The following is a 21,750-nucleotide window of genomic DNA, read 5'->3' as shown; positions in this document are numbered from 1 at the left end:
GTGCCTCAGTTGGAAATGCAGAAATCACCCATCTTCTGTGTCGCTCACGTCGGGAGCTGGAGGCTGGAGCTGTTCCTATTTGGCCATCTTGGAACCGCCCCCGAGACATTGTCTTTAAGAAAAAAATTGTGGTCATCTAAAGTTCATGAGCTGTGTAGTCAAATAAGTGAAATAAGAATTGATGAGATTAAAGAAAGATTTTTAAAAAAGTTTTCTGAGCTCACGTTTAAATGCATTTTTTTGGCTGGGTGCAGTGGCTCACACCTGTAATTCTAGCACTTTGGGAGGCCGAGGCAGGTGGATTACTTGAGGTGAGGAGTTCAAGACCAGCCTGGCCAACATGGTGAAACCCTTTCTCTACTAAAAATACAAAAATTAGCTGGATGTGGTGGTGCATGCCTGTAATCCCAGCTACTCTGGAGGCTGAGACAGGAGAATCGCTTGAACCTGGGAAGCAGAGGTTGCAGTGAGTCACTTCAGCCTGGGCAACAGAGTGAGACTCCATTTAAAAAAAAAAAAAGCATTTTTTTTCTATCAACCAAACCACAAATGTTTATGAGTATCTGTGTATGTGAGAATGACAAAGAGGTGTTAATTCAAGACTTGCCCTCAAGAAATTCTTAATCTGGCACAGTCTAAAGGCACATGGACAGATGATCAGGGACACTAAATAGGAAGCACAGAGAACAAGAAGGGCTTAAAGAGTTCAGAGGAAGCAAAGGGTGCTGTGTGCTGAGACAGGCAGGAAACTTTATGGGAAAGAGCTAGGGAAAGAGACCACCATAAAAACCTAGGAAAGAAGAGGCAGACTGATTTTGCATACTGCTAACAGAAACACATGACCTTCCACGCATTGCCGTGGAAGGGCTCCCAGGAGACCTCATCTTCACATAGGCCATACAGCCATACCTAGGCCATAGGGACCTTTGCCTGTGATCGTCACAGGAACACAGCCAGACAGCCACTCTTGTGAGGAGCTGCCACAGGTAGTTTCACATCTGCCTCCCTAGTTCTGGTAAGGCAAAGGTCTTTCCACCTCAACCGCCTTTGGGATGTGAATGCAAGCTATAAAACTGCTTGGCTGGCCAGGCACGGTGGCTCACGCCTGTAATCCCAGCACTTTGGGAGGCCGAGGCGGGTGGATTGCCTGAGGTCAGGAGTTCAAGACCAACTTGACCAACATAGTAAAACCCCATCTCTACTAAAAACACAAAAAATTAGCTGAGCGTGGTGGCACGTGCCTATAACCCCAGCTACTCGGGAGGCTGAGGCAGGAGGATCGCTTGAACCCAGGAGGTGGAGGTTGCAGTGAGCCAAGACCGCACCATTGCACTCCAGCCTGGGCAATAAGAGTGAAACTCTGTCTCAAAAACAAACAAAAAACAAAAAAACCAAAAAACTGCTTGGCTGTGGTTTAGAGTTGGCTCCTCCATGACATGGTAACCCTCCACTCACTCACGTCTTCTGTCAACTGGCCCCTCTGGCTTGGTATCTTCCTGTGGGATTAGGAACATGGGAAGTTGACACTGTGCCAATCTTGCTTATGTAGCTGTGTAACAAACTGTCTAAAGCCATTTGGGCTCACTGTCTCCTTACAGGCCAAACCTATGGAAGTGTGGCAGGCCAATCCATCAGCTGTAGTAGTTGCTGCTGCTTAGTGTCTGCTTGCTTGACTGACTGATATGTTTAGGTCAGGGAGTGTTGACAAGAAGTGGCCAATGCATTGGCAGGTGAACTAACTTTTCCCAAGTGAAGCAGCTGGAAGATGCAATTAAAACCATTCAGAAAGAGCTGGGTGCGGTGGCTTGTGCCTGTAGTCCCAGCTAATCAGGAGGCTGAGGTGGGAGGACTGCTTGCACCTAGGAGCTGGAGACCAGCCTGAGTGATATAGGGAGACCCCATCTTTAAAAAAAAAAAAAAATTCAGAAAAGTTGTAGCACAGGCTGGTGCAGTTATTTGGAATCTTAAAGGACATAATTCAGAAGGTGGCTTGTCCTGAGGCAGAACAAACATAGGGTTGAATTAAAGAAGCTCTGGCTGGGTGTGGTGGCTCATGCCTGTAATCCCAGCATTTTGGGAGGCCAAGGTGGGAGGATCACTTGAGACTAAGAGTTTGAGATCAGCCTGGGCAACAAAGACCTGACTCTCTCTCTATAAAAAAACTGCTGCTAACTACTGAGTCGAATGGAAAACTATCCTTTGTAATTCAAATTGTGCATGGTAGCTTTTTTCCACTTTCCTATTTATCTCCATACATCACCTCCCCCGGACCTGCCTCACACACAAACATGTCAGGCTGGGAAAAACTATGACTACTATATAATTAATGAATTAATGAGCAGGTCTTTAAAAGGGTCATTTATTTAAAGTTTCAGGGCATTGCCATATGTACTTCTGTATCTGCCACTGCAAACACATGTAAACAAGATGGGAATTATTTTACAACATGGATAAATACCTTGTATGAAAGCATGAAACAGTAGCCTGTGTAAATAGAGCCTTCTGGGGAAATCTGGTTTTCAGAAAGGAGAGCAGCTTTGTATGCATGGATCTCTGAGGAAGTTTTTCCCATAATTTGTATAGGGAATTTTAGTATATTCATTGATTATATACATTTCTCTTAAGGCTTAAGACATTATTAAAAACTTGGCATGATCCTATATAATTATATTCTATTATACATGATAAGATATTCTATTATATACGTAATACTTGGCATTAGAGAAGGAATGTTAAGTTAAAATACAATTTTCTTGCAATCAAATTTTCTGGTTCTGAGAAGTGCTTCTAGGTTCAAGGTCAGGCAGCAATTCTCTTTCATATGTTCTCAGAAATCTCTACTCCAGTACAGTCCACGTTGTGTAACAGTGGTTAACAGCATGAGCTTTGGGATCAAAGTGCTGGGTATAAATGCCAGCTACACCTGGGGTAGTTCTGCATAAGACATTTAAGCTGCTGTTCCTCAGTTTCCTCTCTCCTGCCTGTGGGCAACAGGGCATATCTGGTAGTGGGGCTGTGAGTAGTAAATGAGATAAATCACACAAACTGCTTAGTACACAAGGTAGCACATGGTGTGCTATAATTATTATGTCATAACTTATTAACATACTGACACAATATATCATCATTTTTGATAGCAAGTAGAGTGTTACCTGGTATAAGTAAAACTATATTTTGATCATCTTGAGCCTTGCCGTCTTTTTTTTTCTATCTTTACCCTCCTTTGAAAAAAGTCAATATTGGGTGGTGATGAGCAGAAAAGGGATTATGAACACAATGCTGTACAGGTAATTACAGTGGCTCCCAACAATGAAATATGTATGCGGCGTTCTTGTGACTTTGCAGGAATTGATTGCTTTAAAATATGCTTCAGTTGCCGAAACTTCCATGACTTATGACAGCTTGAATACCTACTATCTTGTTCCGGAAAACAAACGCAAGTCTCTTTCTTTAGGTACCATGGTATCAGTATCCGACTTACAACACTTGAGACTTACTTTAAGAGATATGACTTTCTAATATTTGAGTTTTTAACGACATCTGGCCCTTATTTAACCATCACATTTACATCCAATTCCTGCAGGCATAGTTTTGTTGTTTAAGCTTGGCTAGATGCCCTCTGCAGAAAGCCTTTGCTTTAATGCACACAATTCCACAAAAACTGCTAGAGTTCCCTGCTGTCTTCTCACCCCTGCCACTGTACAACAATAGCATGTAAATTTTCATCTTGAATTTCAAATAAGAAGGTAAAATAATAAGAAACTATGTTGCTGGAGAATTAGCTTTATGTAGTGGCCATTGCTATGACATATTCAACTTGATGCCCTTAGATTATTTGCAGAAGTGTTTATGTACTATGAAATGTTCGGCCAGAGCATACAGGAAACTGTAAAATATTTTATGAGATGTATACATGGTTGATGGTAGAATTTTAAATGTAGCCTGGAAAGGTTCTATCCAAATTCCAGGGGGGGCAGATCAGAGAATATGTTCTCTTTAGTGATTCCGTTTTACACAAGAGGTTATATGAACTGGAAAGCATTGCTTGATTTAAGAACTATGTAAAAAAATTCATAAAATTAAACTTTATAATTCTAAACAAGTAAACGTGCTTTCTTTCAGACCAAGAATCACCAGTTATGTTTATTTGTCTTCTACATGGTAAAAGCATTAGACATGGCTTATTATTTTTAAAAAATAAAGAACAGCAATAAATGAAGGGTTCTCCCCAGATACAGGAATTATATACACCATTTAAAAATATTTGTGCTTCTGATGGTGTGCAAATAAAAAGTCTTGGTTTTAAAATTGAAACAGTATTTTTGAATCACAACTATTACAATATAAGAAGGCAGGAAAGCTAATGACATAACCTCTAAATGGCACATTCAGAAAGTCACACTTCCAAAATTTCTACTTTCTTTACCCTTAAATCTAAGAAGCAGTATCAAGAGAGGCTATTTATTTATTGGCTTATTTATTTTCAAAATCAGTCTCTAAAATACAAGGGACAAAAAATAGAAATTAGCTTTGTATATTCTATTGACTTAGAGTTAAGCCTGATGTGTAAGATAACAGACTGTTTACTTAATACCACAGTCACATTGAAGATTTTACTATATAAATGTATGCTTTAGGATGTATCCATAATTAGTATAGTTTTTAAATAAATTTACATTGTTGTCAAGGATAAATATACCATAAAACCCCAACATGTCTTAGTAATATTCTTACTAACCCAGTATGGCAGAAAATACTTTATAATACCAGACTGAAAATTAGGGAACATCGATTCTTTTCTCTGTTCTGTCACTACCATTATTGAGTGATCTTAGGAAAGTCACTTTTCCTCTCTAGGCCTTGGTTTCTCCATCTGTAAGATAAGCAGCTGTTCTCAATGATCTCTAAGACTGTCTTCTGCTCTAACATTACAATTATTGAGAAAATAATTTATTGAAGTCAAGTTTTCTTAAATGTTTCTTCTGTAAATTTTCTTTTATTTCTATAGTCACTGCTGAAGGAAATTTTATTTCACTTCAAATTTAATATTGTGCAAAGAGTCAGAGAAAGAACCTAAGTATAAAAAATAGAAAAAGGAATGAAAAATATTGAGCAATTATGGGGACATGTAGGCTGGTTTAGGACAGACATAAATGACCTTGCTTTATTCTAAATTCAGCTTACTGGCTTATGATGAAAAATGAAAGGTTATTATATGAACTTGGCAAAACCAGATTTTATAAATAATTACCTGTCAGACTGTTCAAGATAGACAAACATACGCCAGACCAACAAAAACACAGACCTGTCATATTTCTGAGAGAAATGTACGTTGAGTCTTCCTTCTCTGGGACTATAAGGAGATCAGGTAGAATAAAATGAAGGAAAAAAACCCAAACCCTGTATTTTCTGCTTTGTGTGTACTTTAAAATGTATAATGTGGGAGAGAAGGAATTTTGATGTGATAAATTAGCCCCCGAAAATTTTATACCATCTATAAGCATGGCAGATCAAAACCAAATACAATAAATGCTATCGTTTAAAAGTTAGCATGTTTACTGCAAGCTTATAATTTCCCATGATTATGGATGACAAGGAAAATAAGAATGATGATAAAAATAAAAGTTTAATCATACATTTTAACAAGCATAGATGGAACATCAAAACCCTTTGGGAATATTTTAATATTATATATCTGTGATTTTGTTTCTGAAATTCAAATTTTTTCTAAAAAGATTAACATAGAGCAGGTAAATGACAGTTAACAAATGTAAATAATGTGGCATAATCGTATTAACAGAGACTCATAATGCTTTGGCCACAAGAAAAAGATCTTTCATATTTCTCATTTCTGTTTTTATTCTTTAGAGAGAGTGTTTCAAGTGTGTGTAAAATCCATGATAAAAGTAAAATTATACAAAACTCCCACAGAATTAAAGAAATAACTTTCTTGTTTTGCAACTGAAGTTTAATCAGGAACTATACACTTACATCTGCTATATTTTGGTTTGTTCCGAAGAGTTACGGTTCCTCATTTACTGGAGAAAGTATAGCTGCCAGAAGGGTAGCTCGGCTGCTAACAGCAAGAAATTACCCAGCCCACATTTCCAGTCTAGGTGTGGTAGTGCTTTGAAGGGAGGAAGCAAGAAATCACTCTGCTCCCCTTCTACTAATTCTGAATACTTGGCTTCTAAATGTGTATGGCATGTGCAGGAGTGGTGGGTCTGGGGATTGGAGGAACAGGAAAAGGAGGGGAATGAAGATGGAGGAAGAGGTTCTGTGTGAGGAAAAACACACATGAAAGGCAGATGGCAGGAAGTTGGGAAGAAGGCATTGAAAATGACACATACTGTAAGTGGAGTGAAGGGGAAAGGAGGTGGGAACAGGTGATTTATCAGGTCTGTTAAATCTTTGATTACTGTAAGTTTATAAAGTGGATAGCTGTCAATAAAATACATGTAGTCAACAAATGTTGGAAAGTAAAGGTGATGGTATAAGGGAAGGCGAAAACTCACTGTCCTTTTAATTTTGTTTCCTTATTCCAAACCTGGATTATAAAATGTATCAAATAAAACACTGACAAAAGACTGGACGGGGGCAACCACTGCTTTTAAGATATGTGAACTGAGGGCAGTAAATCTACTCAAATTAAAATTTCAAAATTGTGTGATCTGCATTCTTGTCCACCTACACACTATCCTAAACATCCTGCCATTAATTAGCTGAACAGCCCATCTAGTAAACAAGACTGATGGTTGAGGGGCTGGAAAAGAGCAGGAGTCAGCAAGTTGGTAGTCACAACAAACCAGCCCACTCCCTCAGATAAAAGAAGGGTAAATTTGCATTTTATTTTTTCACAAGAAATCACCTTAATATAACACTGCCTTTCCTGTTGTTGCGGGCACATCACAGTTGTCACATCAGCAGGCTAGAAAAGCCATCCCACTCCTGCGGTAGGCATTCTGTCAAAGAAAAAGAAATCTGCAATGAATTATCACATCAAGTCAAACAAGGAAAGGAGGCAAAAAGCAAGCAGAGCCTTCTTCCTGTTTTGTAGACTCTGCTGGCTACAATCTAATAGAATGCTTAATCTGAATATTTCTGGTGGCAAAACTATAGCAACCATTCTGTCCGTTAAAAAGTCGGTGTGGTTAGCGAGTGGTAAGTGATTCTATTTTTGGGAAGTAGGAGATACACAAAATAAGACATCCCATTTTGTTAACTGATTGGGCTTGGTTAGGCCAAAGAGATGTATCGAATCTGTTTGTCTTTTATAAACATGTGTTCTCTATTCGACATGCTCAGGATCACTTCTAACTAAGTATCTTAATAGTCTATAAATTACTGACTCATTACTGGCCCTTCCCAGGCCTAATTTATAGTCTGAGTGAAAAGCTATCGCAACGGACACTAATAGAGGCCTCTCCTCCCCAGTAAAATATGATTATCTCAAAGGAGTTCTGTATTACTCTGCATATTGTAGACAGTATCAAAAAGGCAAATCTTATATAATTTTTTATACATACCTGTACATACAGATGTACACATGTATATGCATGCTGGGATAAAATACTCCCATAAAAGAAAGTGGGAAGATGGATTCTAAGTGCAAAAATACAATACATTCCAGTAAGGAAAGAAAAATTGCATGCTTTTCATTCCAAGAGATATATTTTGCATTTCAGTGTTGGGAGACCTGGACCACACAGGGTCTCTGTAACATCCTGAATCTCACTGTAAGACCCAGAGTGGAGAAGAACTAAAATTCAGGACTTAGGAATAAAATTTCCCTTTCACTGGCACATTTTTCATCATTTAAACTAGTAACAGTCACATCCAGAGAACTCATAACCTTCAACTGGATGGAATTTTCCTACAATCTGTTTTCAGAAAAACAAAGAAAATCATAAAATTTCATGTTAGGGATTTTTCCCCCTTAGGCTTATAACTCTGAAGCAGTTCTGGAGTCTGTATACTTCCAGCCCAATGAATTAACCTTGAACAGCCACAGCCATATTTTAAGAAATATAGAATAACCTTTTACGATCAAGATAATGCTGTGGAGGCAGTGAAATCTTCATCTTAAAAAAATAATTAAACCACATTAATAATTATACTATAAACGGAAAGTAGACTTAACCCTTTTAGAAAGACTTCCATCAACATGAAGTGAAACAAATACAGTTTTCTAGATAACCTTCTGTTAATCATAAAATTCAATTAACTTGAAAACCTTCTCTCCAAATATCCTGCTTAAGAAGATTTACTATGCTTGTCAGGCTTTGGCGCCCTGGCTGAAATTTCTTCGGTTAGTTATGCTGCTACGCAGTTCACTCCAGATCAGTGTAGCAGGGATGACAAAACAGTGGCACATTCCAAGTGTCATTCCTCAGTATTCTTTCTGTGAGCTTGTTCTTTACCATGGGGCTTTTTGTGTTGTACAACACTTCTGGATTGAAGAAAACATTCTAACAAGGACTAGAAAATTCCAACTCTACTTCCTAAAATCGTGCGCTATAGAACAGTGTTAAATGAATGCCTCAGAGAGCCACAAATAACTTGTAGGAATGCACAGGGTGTCTTCCCACAACCACAGGCAGGGGAGCCTCATCTATGAAACAGCTCCTACCACCATGGCTGCCTTACAGAGGCTTATGCCAAGGTAATACTCTTAGCTTCCTCACCCTGGTATTTTAAATTTTACAACCACAGTGACAATCTTTAACATAATGTACTATTTAAAGCACAGGGATGGTTTTATATGGAGTTAAACGGACCTAGGAGTAAGGCTGCATTCCTTCTAAAGGTAGAGTGTTGAAGTGAGCCTTGCTTGAGAAAGGAGGTTTTGGCTTAGAGGGAGACTGAGTCTTAGCTGGGTTCACCTGAGAAATAACCAGGTTTTAATGTTTTCAGATGGGGCAATATGAAATAGTTCTTATTACCATGGAAAAGGTCACTTTTGAAAGATCAATTCACCTTCACAGGTGATTTATCACTGCTTTGCAAACAATTAAAAGATTACAGGCGTATTTAATAACATAGATCCTATGAGAAAATCAAAGTTTAGAGTTGACCCAGACTTCTGGGATGAGTTCTTCCTATTTTAATTCTAAAATAAAGAAGGAACAAACAAGCATGTGTAATTAGTGAAGAGCAATTTCAGTAAACATATTCCCTAGGGTCCTCTATTTTGAGTCACTGCTTTTTCCTTTTGATGTACAAAGGATGTACGTTGTCTATGTAAGGCAATTATGGGAACGTCCCAACTTTGGCATGCTTTCCAGAGTAAGCAACTTTACAGGAAGATGGATGAAGACAACTCATCTTCACGTCAACTGTAAATTTCTCTCTATTTGTGTTGCAAATGTTGAAACTAAATTTAAACATTGCTTGGTGTGAGGGCCTTCCAGAGGCCACATTCTCATGGAATACTTTGTGTCCCACTTACTTTCTTCTGTCAGACCCTATGAATGATTCCCAGTTCTGTATCTTTATAGACACCCCTAGTTAGTAAAATCCAGGCTTTGACCAGAAACAGGACTTCCACCCACTACTGAAAGTTATAGATTAATCAATAACACAATCAGACCTCCCCAACAAACTGGATTCTACATGCCTATATACTAGTTAAGGTTCATTTCTGATTTAATAAAGTTCTATTCTCCACATCAGTTGCTCCTTTGTGAATTTGCTGAAAAGGTCAGACATTTTAGCAACTCTTAAAGTTCACAGCAAAGACAATACTTAATGTTTTTAAGGCCCAATTAGTTCTAAAATTAGGAATTCATAGTTCCCAGTTTTTTTAAAATTGAGGACCCAATTTTGGACATTCATTTATAGCACCAAATTATGACCGGTGCCATTATGTCAATCTACCTGGATAAGCAGATACAGATTTTACCTACTGCACTGGGCACTGGTGGGGTAATTAATTTCTAAGTGTGCACTTTTTAAAATGACTTTTTTTTTTTTTAACTTCATATGGACAAGCTAGAGAAAACATTTAAATCCCATCGTGGTTTACTTCTGTTTTTTATGGGTTACCATAAATTGGTACATCTTAAGGGATACAAATGAATATTAAAAAGATTAATATTTTTCTTAAGCAAAAGGACACATGCTACAAAACTTATTTTGTAGTTCCAACTTAAATGTTACTGTGTATTATTTTTGCCATTAGCCTAATTATTAAAACATTTACTATAAACACCAGTCTTTCTTCCAGTACAGACTTGTTTTATTCTATTACTTTTCCTGATTCTCTTCTGCTTTCTCAAATCTTAAATAAACTAGCATAAGAATTTCACTGTAGTAAGTCCCAAACTCTCTTACGAGTACTTTATTTCTCAAAGGCATAAGAAAGAGGTTTTGGTTCTATTGTCTGAATTCCTATAAATTTGCTTAATATGATTTTGGCAAATCTTTACTGAGTTCTTACGCTGTAAATCACTGTGTGCTTGGTGGTACAACAGGACACAAAGATAAATAGACAGTCCCTGGTTTCACTAAACTTCTAGTTTCACATTCAAGTTTTAACCGCCACAAGTAAAATGCACTGAGAGGTCATTCTCAACGTGAGAAAGGAGGGAGAAAACAAAGCTTTTGTTTTTTTGCTTCTAATCACAATATTTAATTTGAACTTACACTTTAGAAAGGCACGAGATTTGTCCATTTCTCAAAGTAGGGAGGGGCAAAGATTAAAAAATGCTGAGATACATGGTTTTATGGTTTATGAAATATTTTCATGTCTGTATCTAATTTGAGCCTTACCACAATTAGTAAAAGAGTAGATTTTGGATTTAAAACCCAGGGCCTGTGTTCTTTTCATTATACTACATTGTCTTACAATAAACAAAACAAACCAGACAGTCTCCTGCCCCAGTTCCACCCACAGCACTGTAGATACACATATTCTCTTAGTCCCAACAAACTCAGTTCTTGCTAAACATCACTTAAAGGGTAAATTACAATTTTATTTCAAATTTAAGCTAAATCAGCCAGGTACAATACTTCAGAGTACAAACATGGACCTTGAATCTAAATCATCTTCACTTTGGAGGCTTTCTCAACTGCTGCTTATTTTCCAAACTAACTTTAAGAATAGTGTATAGTATAGAATATTGCACCCCAATCACTTGGGGAGCTTTAAAAGATGCAGATGCTGTAGCTCCAGTTCTTCAGAGCCAGTGGGTCTGAGTGGAGTTTAGGCTGTGGAACATTTTAGAAGTATCCCAGGTGCATAGTGAGAGTTGAGAACAGTGGTAAAATGGATGAGGAGACCATTAACAGGACCCAGTAATGGTTTTGTCAATAAATGGAACATTTTCAGAGTCTGTCGTGATTATGAAGTAAATATTTCCTAATGGAAATTCTAATTTTGGCATTTAGTAAATTTAACATGGAAGAGGCAGAAATTGAAGTTTTCGACTGTGGCTTTTACCCACAGCAGATGGGTTACCTATATCTCCACACTTTTAGGTTATCTGTAGACTAGGCATTGCTTTCCCCCCCGCAGATGCTGAGATGCCACTATTATGTTTAATACTATAGTGAAAAAGGAATTTGGAACTAAGCCTGCTAAAGCAAGCTGAACAAACCCTTTAGTAACATCTAGAATCAACAATAGAACTTTGGAAAGTATCTTTGTGAATTCCTCTGGCCCCATTCTTAATTTAACATGAAAAAACTAATGCCCAGAGAGAGTGACCCGTCCGCAGTCACATGGGGAAAAGCCCAGGATTCCTGACTCAGTTTAGGGCTTGTTGCAGATGGTTCTGATTCTGCCCAAAGCTATGTGTTTAGCTTCCCCAGCCTTAATAGGGAAAACAGATGCAGGGAAAGAAACAGTTTTTCTGGATAAAGAACAGCCCTTGGGAGCAGAACAAAAGTGAAGAAACTGGTGGTGGTGGTGGGAGGGGGTTAGGGGAGAGGGAAGGAAGGAACACAATTATGTCCGAAACAATATAGCTGAGCAGGTAGAGGTTAAGCCATTATAAGCTTTGAGTTCTACTTTGGGCTTTTCTGCTTTATGATTAGCCCTCCCCTGGAGACTCACTTAATTTTCCTGAGTGCCCAAAATAATAATTCTGATAAATGAACAAAGCATCAAAATAAGATAAATATAGCTGAAAGGTTCTGTGGCAAATGTATGCATCTTTAGGACCTTCAAGGGGGTGATACACCATGTGTTTTCATGGAAGTCTTACTATGGCTATGCTCGGTGTCTGATTTTGGGCTAAGCAAATAATATGGCCTGCATGGAGCTATTTGGAGTTGGCAAGTTTGGGTTAAATCCAGCAGTAAAAGGGACAATAAAAAGATTTGGAGCATACATTCGCCCTTTCCCAAACTACTGTTAACTCCTAATTAACTAACTATAGATTATAGATGCTTTGTCTCTAGGATGATTTGTGGGCCACAGGAGCTGCCCTGTTACCAAGAGCCTGGGGATTTTCCAAATTCTTCACATCCTGGGATGTGAGGGCACAGAGGGTTGAGGCTGAAGGGGATGAAGATGAGCACAGAGGGTTGAGGTTCTACACTGGCTTTGCTTTGCTGGGAGAAAAAGGTAGGGAGGTAGTGGAATAAACTAGAAGGAATAGGCTTTCACTAACTCTTGCTTATTAACTTAACCTAAATGTCTGGTTTATTGGAATACTCAGTTGAGCCACATTTGGGAAGGTAGGTACATTTCTGAATTTCATGTATAAATGATGTTTTGGTCAACGAAATTGTCCCCCTCTCTGTCCCACCCCACTCCCAAGCTTTATAGTAAAAATCAATCAGTCGTGCTTGTAACAGGCCTTTTTCAATCTCTCTTCTGGTAGGAGACTATGCCAAATTGTCTCAAACTTAGGTTGTTTCATATTCTACTGCTTCCACATGTCCAAATTCAGCCCTGGCCTCTGTGAGGTCATTAAATTCCGAGTCTAAGCCCTCTTTTTTGCCTAAGATCCAGCCCTGGTCTCTGTGAGGTCATTAGATTCTGAGTCTAAGCCCTCCATTTGCCTAAGAAGATGACCGTGCCCTGAAAGACATATTGTTTTGCTTTAATACTATAAATCTTGGAAGCTCAGGAGTTTCATATGAAAGCTATGCAATCGCTTTTTAAAAGATAAAATATGCCCCTTTCTTTGCTGGCCTTGTGTCTGCGTGTGGGCAAGATATTTAACTATAATGAATAAAGCCGAATGGTGGTCTAAGACTCTTAAAATCAAAGTGGGAATCATGGCTGAATTTCATTAGCAAACATAAATAAAATAGGCACATCTTGTTTGCACCATGCCATGTGACTTTTCTCCTTTTGATAATTTCATTCTAACTCTGATATTTCAGGGGATCTAAATTAAACCATATGATGTATAACACTGTATAACATGCAAAACTCATCATTAAACATTTTTCTTTTGTATACTTGCCCTATGTTATAAATACCCTGTCAGAAGCAGAGCCTTGATTTAACAACAGTGGAGGGAGCCCTGCCCTTTAAATAAGAGGTCTTCTCTGGCTGGCAGAATGGGAAAAAAACATAGTATTAACTCTCATTGTAGTCCAAGTAACCCAAAGCCCATAAATCTTGAGGAACTTGTCATTTTATGCCTGATTTTTCTCTAAATCTATGTCAGTCTCTTCTTATTTTATTAAAAATACTAACATTGGGCTTTTATAAATTCTTGAGTTATTACCAAGTTGTTTCAGCAGTCTGAATACAAAAATCTCTAGATTAAATTTAGTCATTAAAAATTACCATTCATAATTGCCCGTCATTGCAAATTATGAGATATATTAAGACTTCTTTGTTGTTGAGCAAAATAATTAAGTGGTTAATACAACATTGTATTTTAGGAAAAAAAGGGTTTTTGTAAATATTATCTTTAGCAATTTTATGAGACTATGTTTAAATTATTCTTTCCATGACACTGTATGCACTTATATACATCTATGTTTAATAATAATTTAATGCCAATCATATTAAACTTGTCTTCAGCTACTTTTATATTAATGACAATCAAAACAAATGTCTCAAATTATTCCAAGCTGCAAACACATGTAAGTAAGCATTTTAGGTTCACATACTGTTACCAAAAATTAGAATCAATAGTAGGTTTGTAATAGATAACATAATATACTTTTTTTTTACAATCTTGGTTTTATAGCCATGTTACTCAATTGGATTATCAAGGTCTTAGACAATACTGATACAAGATGAAAACAAAAAGAACAGCCAAAAAGTGCCAAATTGGCAGGAGTTAGTAACCCAAATAACAATTGTTTGGGGGCTAAGCTCTAACAACAGTTAATTCTCATTTCACTTGAGTAACCTATAACCTTCAGAAGGAAGGGAACTTAATGTTCTATTTATTTCTGTATGTCTAAGGCATAACCCAAATGCATGAAATAAGTTAAATGCTTAATAAAGAGTGATCTAATGAATGAATGAATTTGACTAGCAGGTGGCTTCTTTTCCTCTGGGCAATACTGGGAAATGCTGATGTGCTCATCATTAGAGCAGGGGCTGGATAGTCTCAGTTCCCAAAATTGGACTCAGACCACACACTTACCATTTTGCAAGAGAACCATCAGCGCCGGTTATTAAGAAAACTAAATAAGTGACCTTGATAGCTCAACTGCTGGCAAGAATTGCAAAGCAGTTATTCTGATATTAGGTCTCAGGTCCCACTGGGAGCATTTCTGGGCTTCTCCTTACTAATTATCAGTCAACAGTGAAAACTTATGCATCAATCAAGCCAATTGCTTTGTTTGCCAGAAAAAGTATTCAACTCATCTAAAACAACACTGTGAAATTATTTTGTTGAGTCTATAAACATTTTAGGTTCAAATACTCTGTTATCAAAAATTATAATCAACAGTAAGTTTGCAGTAGATAATATAATTTTTTTTTACAATCTTGGTTTTGTAGTCATGTTACTCAGTTGCATTTTCAAGGTCTTAGACAATACTGATGCAAGACAAAAACAAAAAGAAAATACTGTTGCTATGGCCTTCCCCCCCTCTTCTCAATGGCCTTTGCCACATTAAAACACAACACAAGGAGTAAGAACACAGAGCAATAGCTGTTTGACAATGGTCAATCTGATTGGACAGTAAATAAATTACAGTTAAGGTCTTTAAGATTTAAAGACAATGAATAAAAAATTATGACAAAAATCAGAAGATGGTAGTTAATAACATCAATTACATTTGGTAGCCACCTGAGAAGATATATTTTTACACTTGATTTTAGCCAAAAGGCTGAGAAATTATAGAAAAGGTATATTTCTGTATGAACCTACTGTCATTCATTCACTTATTCATTCAAAAAATGCAGAGTACAAGGTACAGTGGATACAGCAGGATCACAGATGTGGTTCCTGCCCTCTGTGGTGAACAGGCTGAGGGGGAAGACACGTATTGAATAAGACATGCCAAAAGTGATGGAAGTTACAAAATGAGAATAGACTGTAAAGGGCTGTATAAGAGGGCAGTAGAGGTAGATGGGGTGATCAAGGAGGCTTCTTAAAAGAAGTCACACAGCTGAGATCTGAGTTGGGGACGGGAAGGGGATGGGTTCAGGGGACAAAGAAGTATTCCAAGTGAGGCCAAGAGAGACCTTGACTTATCTTGTTTCCAAACGCCAAGCTATAGGCTTAGACAATAAATGTTAAATCTGAGACACCAACCCAAACTACCTACCACTAAAGGGCTTATCCAAATTCAGGTCAGAGATACTCATAAGCGTTCAACCAAGTGATTCTTTTGAATCACTGCTTTAGGGCCTGGCATAAACTCTTTATATTAAATGAGAGTACTCTCTGTTGGCATTTATTTCCCAGGTGAACTGCTGTGGACTGACAATAGGGGGGCATGCCTCTTCCATGCCTTTGTGTCTCTTTCCTTAAAGTTAGGTGTTCTGGAGACATTGTGAACATATGTTTACCTTGTACATACTACACATCTGTATTTCTAAAACAGAGTTGTGTTAATTAAATTTGCCATGGACATTTACAATAATATGCCTTAACCATTCTGAAAATTTATCTCCAACATATCATAAATAACCAAAGTGTCTCCTCTGATGTAAAAGATTAATTTGAACAGAGCTATCATATTAAATGACAAGATCTGAGTTGTGGAGCCATCCTAAGTCAGATATATTATTTATGTGGTAGTGACAGTACTCATTTTACTGGATATTATTCTAATTAATTCTAAAAGGTGAGCTTTTGGGTTCATAGTAACTAGGATCCTGCACTGGCCCAGATCACCCTTATCACACTATTGTCCAAGTCAACTGTCCACTGGGTACACTGTCTCACAAACACAGTGGAAAGGTTTCGGTTTAGCACGTCAAAAATAATGTTGTTTGTTTCACTTTTTTTTTTTTTTTTGAGACAGGGTCTCGCCCAGGCTAGAGTGATGTGGTGTGATCACGGCTCAATGCAGCCCCAATCTCCCGGACTCAAGCAATTCTCCCTCCTCAGCCTCCTGAGTAGCTGGGACTGCAGGTGTGCACCACCATGCTGTGCTAATTAAAAAAATTGTTTTTAGAGATGGGGGTCTCACTTTGTTGCCCAGGCTGGTCTTGAACTCCTGGGCTCAAATGATCTTCTTGCCTTAGCTACCCATCATGCCTGGCCCCTTGTTTCACTTTTAACAGAAGTTACTACAGTTAAAAATACTTACTAAAAATATGTTATTACTCAACAGCCAAATTAACAAAATGGATCTTCAAAAGGGCCTATGAAAAATTCAGCACCAGTTTTTGACTACAGAATTAAGAAGTCAGTGGAAATTCTTGTTCCAAACTGGTTGGCAAAAGTTGAGATCAGAGTCATCCTTACAAAAGAATGTGGCTGTTATATTTCAATAACTTTTACTGTGATTTCTTGAGGACTAGCTGCATAAATTCTACCTTTGTGTATTCTATTTATATAGCAGTCAAATGCAATGTAAACAGGCATTCTATAAAATATAGCTTCACAATGTATAATCTCTATGCTTAATTCAAGGAATAATTTCAACTAGGTTTTAGGAGAAGGGCAAATGGACCTTCCTCTGTCTCTCCAGTCCAATTGGTGGTGGAAGTGACTGGGTAAGCTGGTCTCACTACTTTCAGGACTGCCTGGCCTCCTGTGCATGCAGCCAGTGTCTTGTTCAGCAGACCCGTGGGAGGTGCGAGGAGGTAAGCTATTGCACAAGTAGCTGCCAGGAGAAAAGATGGGAGAAAAAAGCAAAAGAAATATAGTATTTCAATCAAAGTCTAAAATTTGTAAAAGTGGTTTTGGTCTCCATATAGTAAAAATATTTATCCAAGAAACTCCTACTCGGGTGTGAACATCCTACTTCTAGTGGGATTTTGTTTGGCAAAGGTCTGTGAAAGAGTGGAAGCTAATACAGAACATGTCTATAAACAAATTTATTTAGTTAGTACAGATTGACACATTCACTATAGGATTTCAGCAATTACATGTGTAAAACTATTTCCTATAGTGGTTTCCTTTTGTGATTTTTCTAATTTATTCAATCTAGGCCATTTTCATGCATTGACTCTTAGAAGCCCTTTAGCCACCCAGACTGAAATGAACATATGGAGACTCTATGCCTTCTTTCTAATTCTTTGTGTAAACATAATTATATGGTGATATTAAAGAGTCAAACTTTCAATGAAAAAGTCAAATAAGGTTGCAATACCTTAAAACATGATGTTGTCATCTAACTTTGGAGAAGAGAAATTTGAGAGTTTGGCTATGATAATGCCAGTATCATCTCTCTGTCTTTCTCTGTGATGTGCCTGCTCCCCCTTTGCCTTCTGCCATTATTGGAAGCTTCCTGAAGTAGATGCTGGCATGCTTCCTGTACAGCCTGGAGAACCATGAGCCAATAAAACCTCTTTTCTTTATAAATTTCCTAGTCTCAGGTATTTCGTTATAGCAAGCAAGAATGTCCTAACAGATATTATTAATTATATGAATTAATAAGTTCCACCTTTTAAACCCTGTTTTAGCCATTATTATATCTCCTATAATGTCTGACATTTAGATGCTCAATACATATGCGGTGAATAGAATTTATTTAAATACTATTCAAGTTAAGGTAGTCCCTGCTATGCTGTGAATATGGTTTTTCCCCACCAAAACTATTTTTTTAAAGCCTCACCAAAACTAATGGTAAGGCTTGGTCCTCAATGTGGAAGTGTTGGGAGGTGTTTAAAGACACCCACATGGGAGGTGCTATGCTTCTTGTAGCCACTGACCAACAAAATATGTAATGATTGGAAGCCTTCAATCATGTGTTTAAATAAATTTTATTAATCACAATGGTATCTAATATGCAATGATTAAAAGCCTTCCGTAATGTATTTAAATAAATCTGATTAATCACAATGGTATCTACATACCACTGAAAAACATCAAGAAAAATCAGTTATTCTCCCTATTAGACAATGCTTAATGCACCTTTGGGTGTGCGGATGTCCCATTGTAAGTATAAGGCTCTTGGGGAACTCTGGTTTGGAAATGCATCTCTGGTCTACATTTGCTTATTCATTTGTTCATTCACTCATTCACAAGTATTTATTAAGTGCCTATGACATGTCAGGCACAGTTCTTAGTGCTGGAGATGTATCGTGAATACATGTGAATCCACTAAATCTTAGTCTGTCTCTGTGTGTGTGTGTGTGTGTGTGGGGGGGGTGTACACACAATGACAGTGGTAAGTGCTATAAAGGCAAATAAGGCAGGATGAGGTGACAGAGAGAGATGGTGTGAAAGTGTTACCTCAAGGTGACATTTAGAGGCCTGAATGTAGAAAGCCATGCAGACACCAGAGTGCAGATGGCCTATTAATGGACAGCAGAGTGTGGGTGCTGAAATCATGTTTAAAAGGAAGCCTTTGATAGGATGCCAGGAACATTGAGAATGACTTGTCTTTCCAACATTTTTTTGTGTGTATATTCTTGGTGAAATGCACATGGTAGGCTCTGAGGAGTCAGTCATGGAAGGAGTCTCACTTTGGGCTGGGGGTGGGCAGAGGAAGGCAATTACCTAGATGTATGTGTGTATCATGTATATGCATACATGTATATTGGATTTAGAAATATAAATCTTTATTATTCATTAATAATTGTTTATTAACATTTATTTAGAAATGTTTCCTCTACAAAAATAGGTAAGAGGTATCAGTGTCAGGACATGAGATCATGAGGCTAGTCAGTGCTGTCCAATTTTCTTGGGTTATTTCAATATAAAGAAATGAATGGAAAGAGAGTAAGACATTACCAACCATAAATCATTTAAAGGCTTTTCATGGTGTCATATACCTATTTTTTTAAAAAAAATACTTACATGATACATAAAGATAAGAAAGATTAGTTTTACAAATACCAGTGATATCAGAGCAGTTTCATGGTCTGTGCTTTGACACAAGGGGAACACGATGACAGCCAGGCCTATTTATCCAGTCTCCTGTGAGACAGAAGGGGCCATTTATCACAGTACTGTACATCAGCACAAGGTTATGGTGGTGACTATGAATACATGCTCACATCGGAATGAATCATAATGAATGTTAATGATGTCACTTGTTTTTGGTGGGAGCAAAAAGACATTGCTCAATGAAAAAGACCCATGTCTACTGACTTTTGAAAATAAACATGTTGTTACGCGGAAGGGAATTATCACCTGTGGCTTCCCAAATGTCCATCCACTGAAGGGAGATTGGATAAAAAATATCCAATATTGCTAGAAATTTTATGAATAGTAAAAAATTAAAACCTAGTTTCAAGACACATGCAATTCAGTGTGCTAACAAAAAAACCTTTTTGGTAGTAGCAAATTATTATAAATTGTTTTATATCAGTGCTTTAAATGATATACATGAAGAAGCATTAGAAATTTCAAAATGAGTTATGTATAATACACAAAAATAGGCAAAAACAATGGTGCTGTACAATCTGATAAAAGACATACATAAAAACCCCACAGCTAACATCAGTCTTAATGGTGAAAGTCTAAACAATTTTTCTATAAGATCAGGGATAAAGCTAAGATATCTACTCCCACTGCACCTATTCCACCATTAATACCAGATGAAATAAGGAAAGAAAGCAAAAGGCATACACATTGGAAGTGTTGAAATAAACTGCCTGTATTCACAGACAATAATACAATTGTTTACATAGAAAATACCAAAGAATCTACAGAAAACTTACTAGAACTAAGGAGTTAGTAAGGTTTTAGGATACAAAATCAACATTAGAAAAAAAAAAACAACCTTTATTTCTATATCTAGCAGTGAACAAGAAGAAAAAAGAAATTAAAACGGCACAAAAACATAATATTAATCAGGGGACTTTTAAAATACTTGTAAGACCTGTACAATGAAAACTACAAAACACGACAGAGGAAAAATTTTAAATATTAATATATAAATGGAGAGAGATACTGTGTTAATCGATCAGAAGACAATATTGTAAAGATACTTTTCCATAGACTTATCTACAGTCAGTGTAATTCTTTTCTAAATCCTACCAGGCTTTTCTGTAGAAAGTGATAAACTGATTCCAAATAAAAACTCAAAGCACCTTGAAGAGCCAGAAACACACACACGCGCACGCACAGAAAAAGAACAAAGCTAAAGTAATCAAGTCAGTATGGTATTTCTACAGATAGAAATGCAGATCAGTGAAACAGATGAGAGAGTCCAAATAGACCTACACGTTTTTAGAGTATTTATTTTCAGCATAGGTGCCAAGATAATTCCATAGGGAAAGGACATTCATATGCAAAAAAGTGAACCTTGATTCTTACCCCATACCATGTACAAATGTACTTACCCCATACAGTACAAATATTAACTGAAAATGAATCATAGACAGAAACATAAGTAACCATAAAAATTCTAGAAGACATAGGATAAAATTTTTGTGACCTTATGATAAGCAAAGCTTTTTTAGTTAACACACTTATCTGTAAAAAAAGATTGATAAATTAGACTATGTCAAAATTACAAACTCAAGAGAAATGAAAACATGTCCATATTTTATAGGTGACCATTTATATATTTTTATGTAAACTTTATTCCTAATTGCTCAAAACTGGAAATATCCCAAATGTCCACTACAAAGAAAACAAATGTGGTACACCCATAGAATGGAACACTCTTTGAAAATAAAAAAGGAATGCATTATTGATACATGCAATAACACAGATGAACCTCAAATGCATTATGCTAAACCAAAGAGGTCAGACTCAAAGGGGTACATATATACAATTTGCATTTATATGACATATTACAAATGGGAAAATTATAGGGTCAGAAAACACATCAGTGCTTGACAGAGCTATGGATGGTAGGGGTAGAGGACTGACTATAAATTTCCATTTTGCAGCAATGGAAATGCTCTAATATTTTAATTGTGATGGTGGTTATATGACTATATACATTTGTCAGATTATCAATCTATATATTTTAAAAGAATGGATTTTATTGTATGTAAATTATAACTCAGTAAAATAAAACAACAAACCCCACCCCCCCACCCCACAATAATGCTTTTGTTGGAGATAGTCAGGATTTGTTCATCACAGGCAGGATGTACTTGTTTGGACTTGAACAGTATTAGAAGTGAAACACAGCACTTAATAAGTTTCCAAGTTGTTGGTTTTCTACATGGCAGCACACTACATGTTCACTAGAAAGTCCCAGTTGAAGAGAAAAATTATAAGGCTAGAATTACTTAAGACCAAGGTA

At 37.1% G+C, this 21,750-nt stretch overlaps 1 protein-coding gene across 20 annotated transcripts in view; it reads right to left on the bottom strand.

Annotated features, from left to right (window-relative positions):
- Nucleotides 1–4,112: 4,112 nt before the first annotated feature.
- SUPT3H (SPT3 homolog, SAGA and STAGA complex component) overlaps nucleotides 4,113–21,750 on the bottom strand; it is a 529,437-nt gene continuing 511,799 nt past the window's right edge. For 19 of the 20 annotated variants that reach the window (XM_074037868.1, XM_074037869.1, XM_065543947.2 and 16 more), the window contains one exon: nucleotides 4,113–6,962. In XM_074037868.1, the coding sequence (XP_073893969.1) occupies nucleotides 6,921–6,962 (42 nt within the window). In that variant the 3' untranslated portion in view covers nucleotides 4,113–6,920. Of the gene's footprint in view, nucleotides 6,982–21,750 lie in introns of all 20 variants that reach the window. The other variant, XM_065543953.2, reaches the window with a different exon arrangement.

The sequence above is a fragment of the Macaca fascicularis genome, chromosome 4, assembly GCF_037993035.2.
Source record: "Macaca fascicularis isolate 582-1 chromosome 4, T2T-MFA8v1.1".
In the NCBI taxonomy this organism is placed as follows: Eukaryota; Metazoa; Chordata; class Mammalia; order Primates; family Cercopithecidae; genus Macaca; species Macaca fascicularis.
The sequence above is the reverse complement of the archived record's forward strand: the minus strand, read 5'-3'. Positions and strand labels throughout refer to the sequence as shown.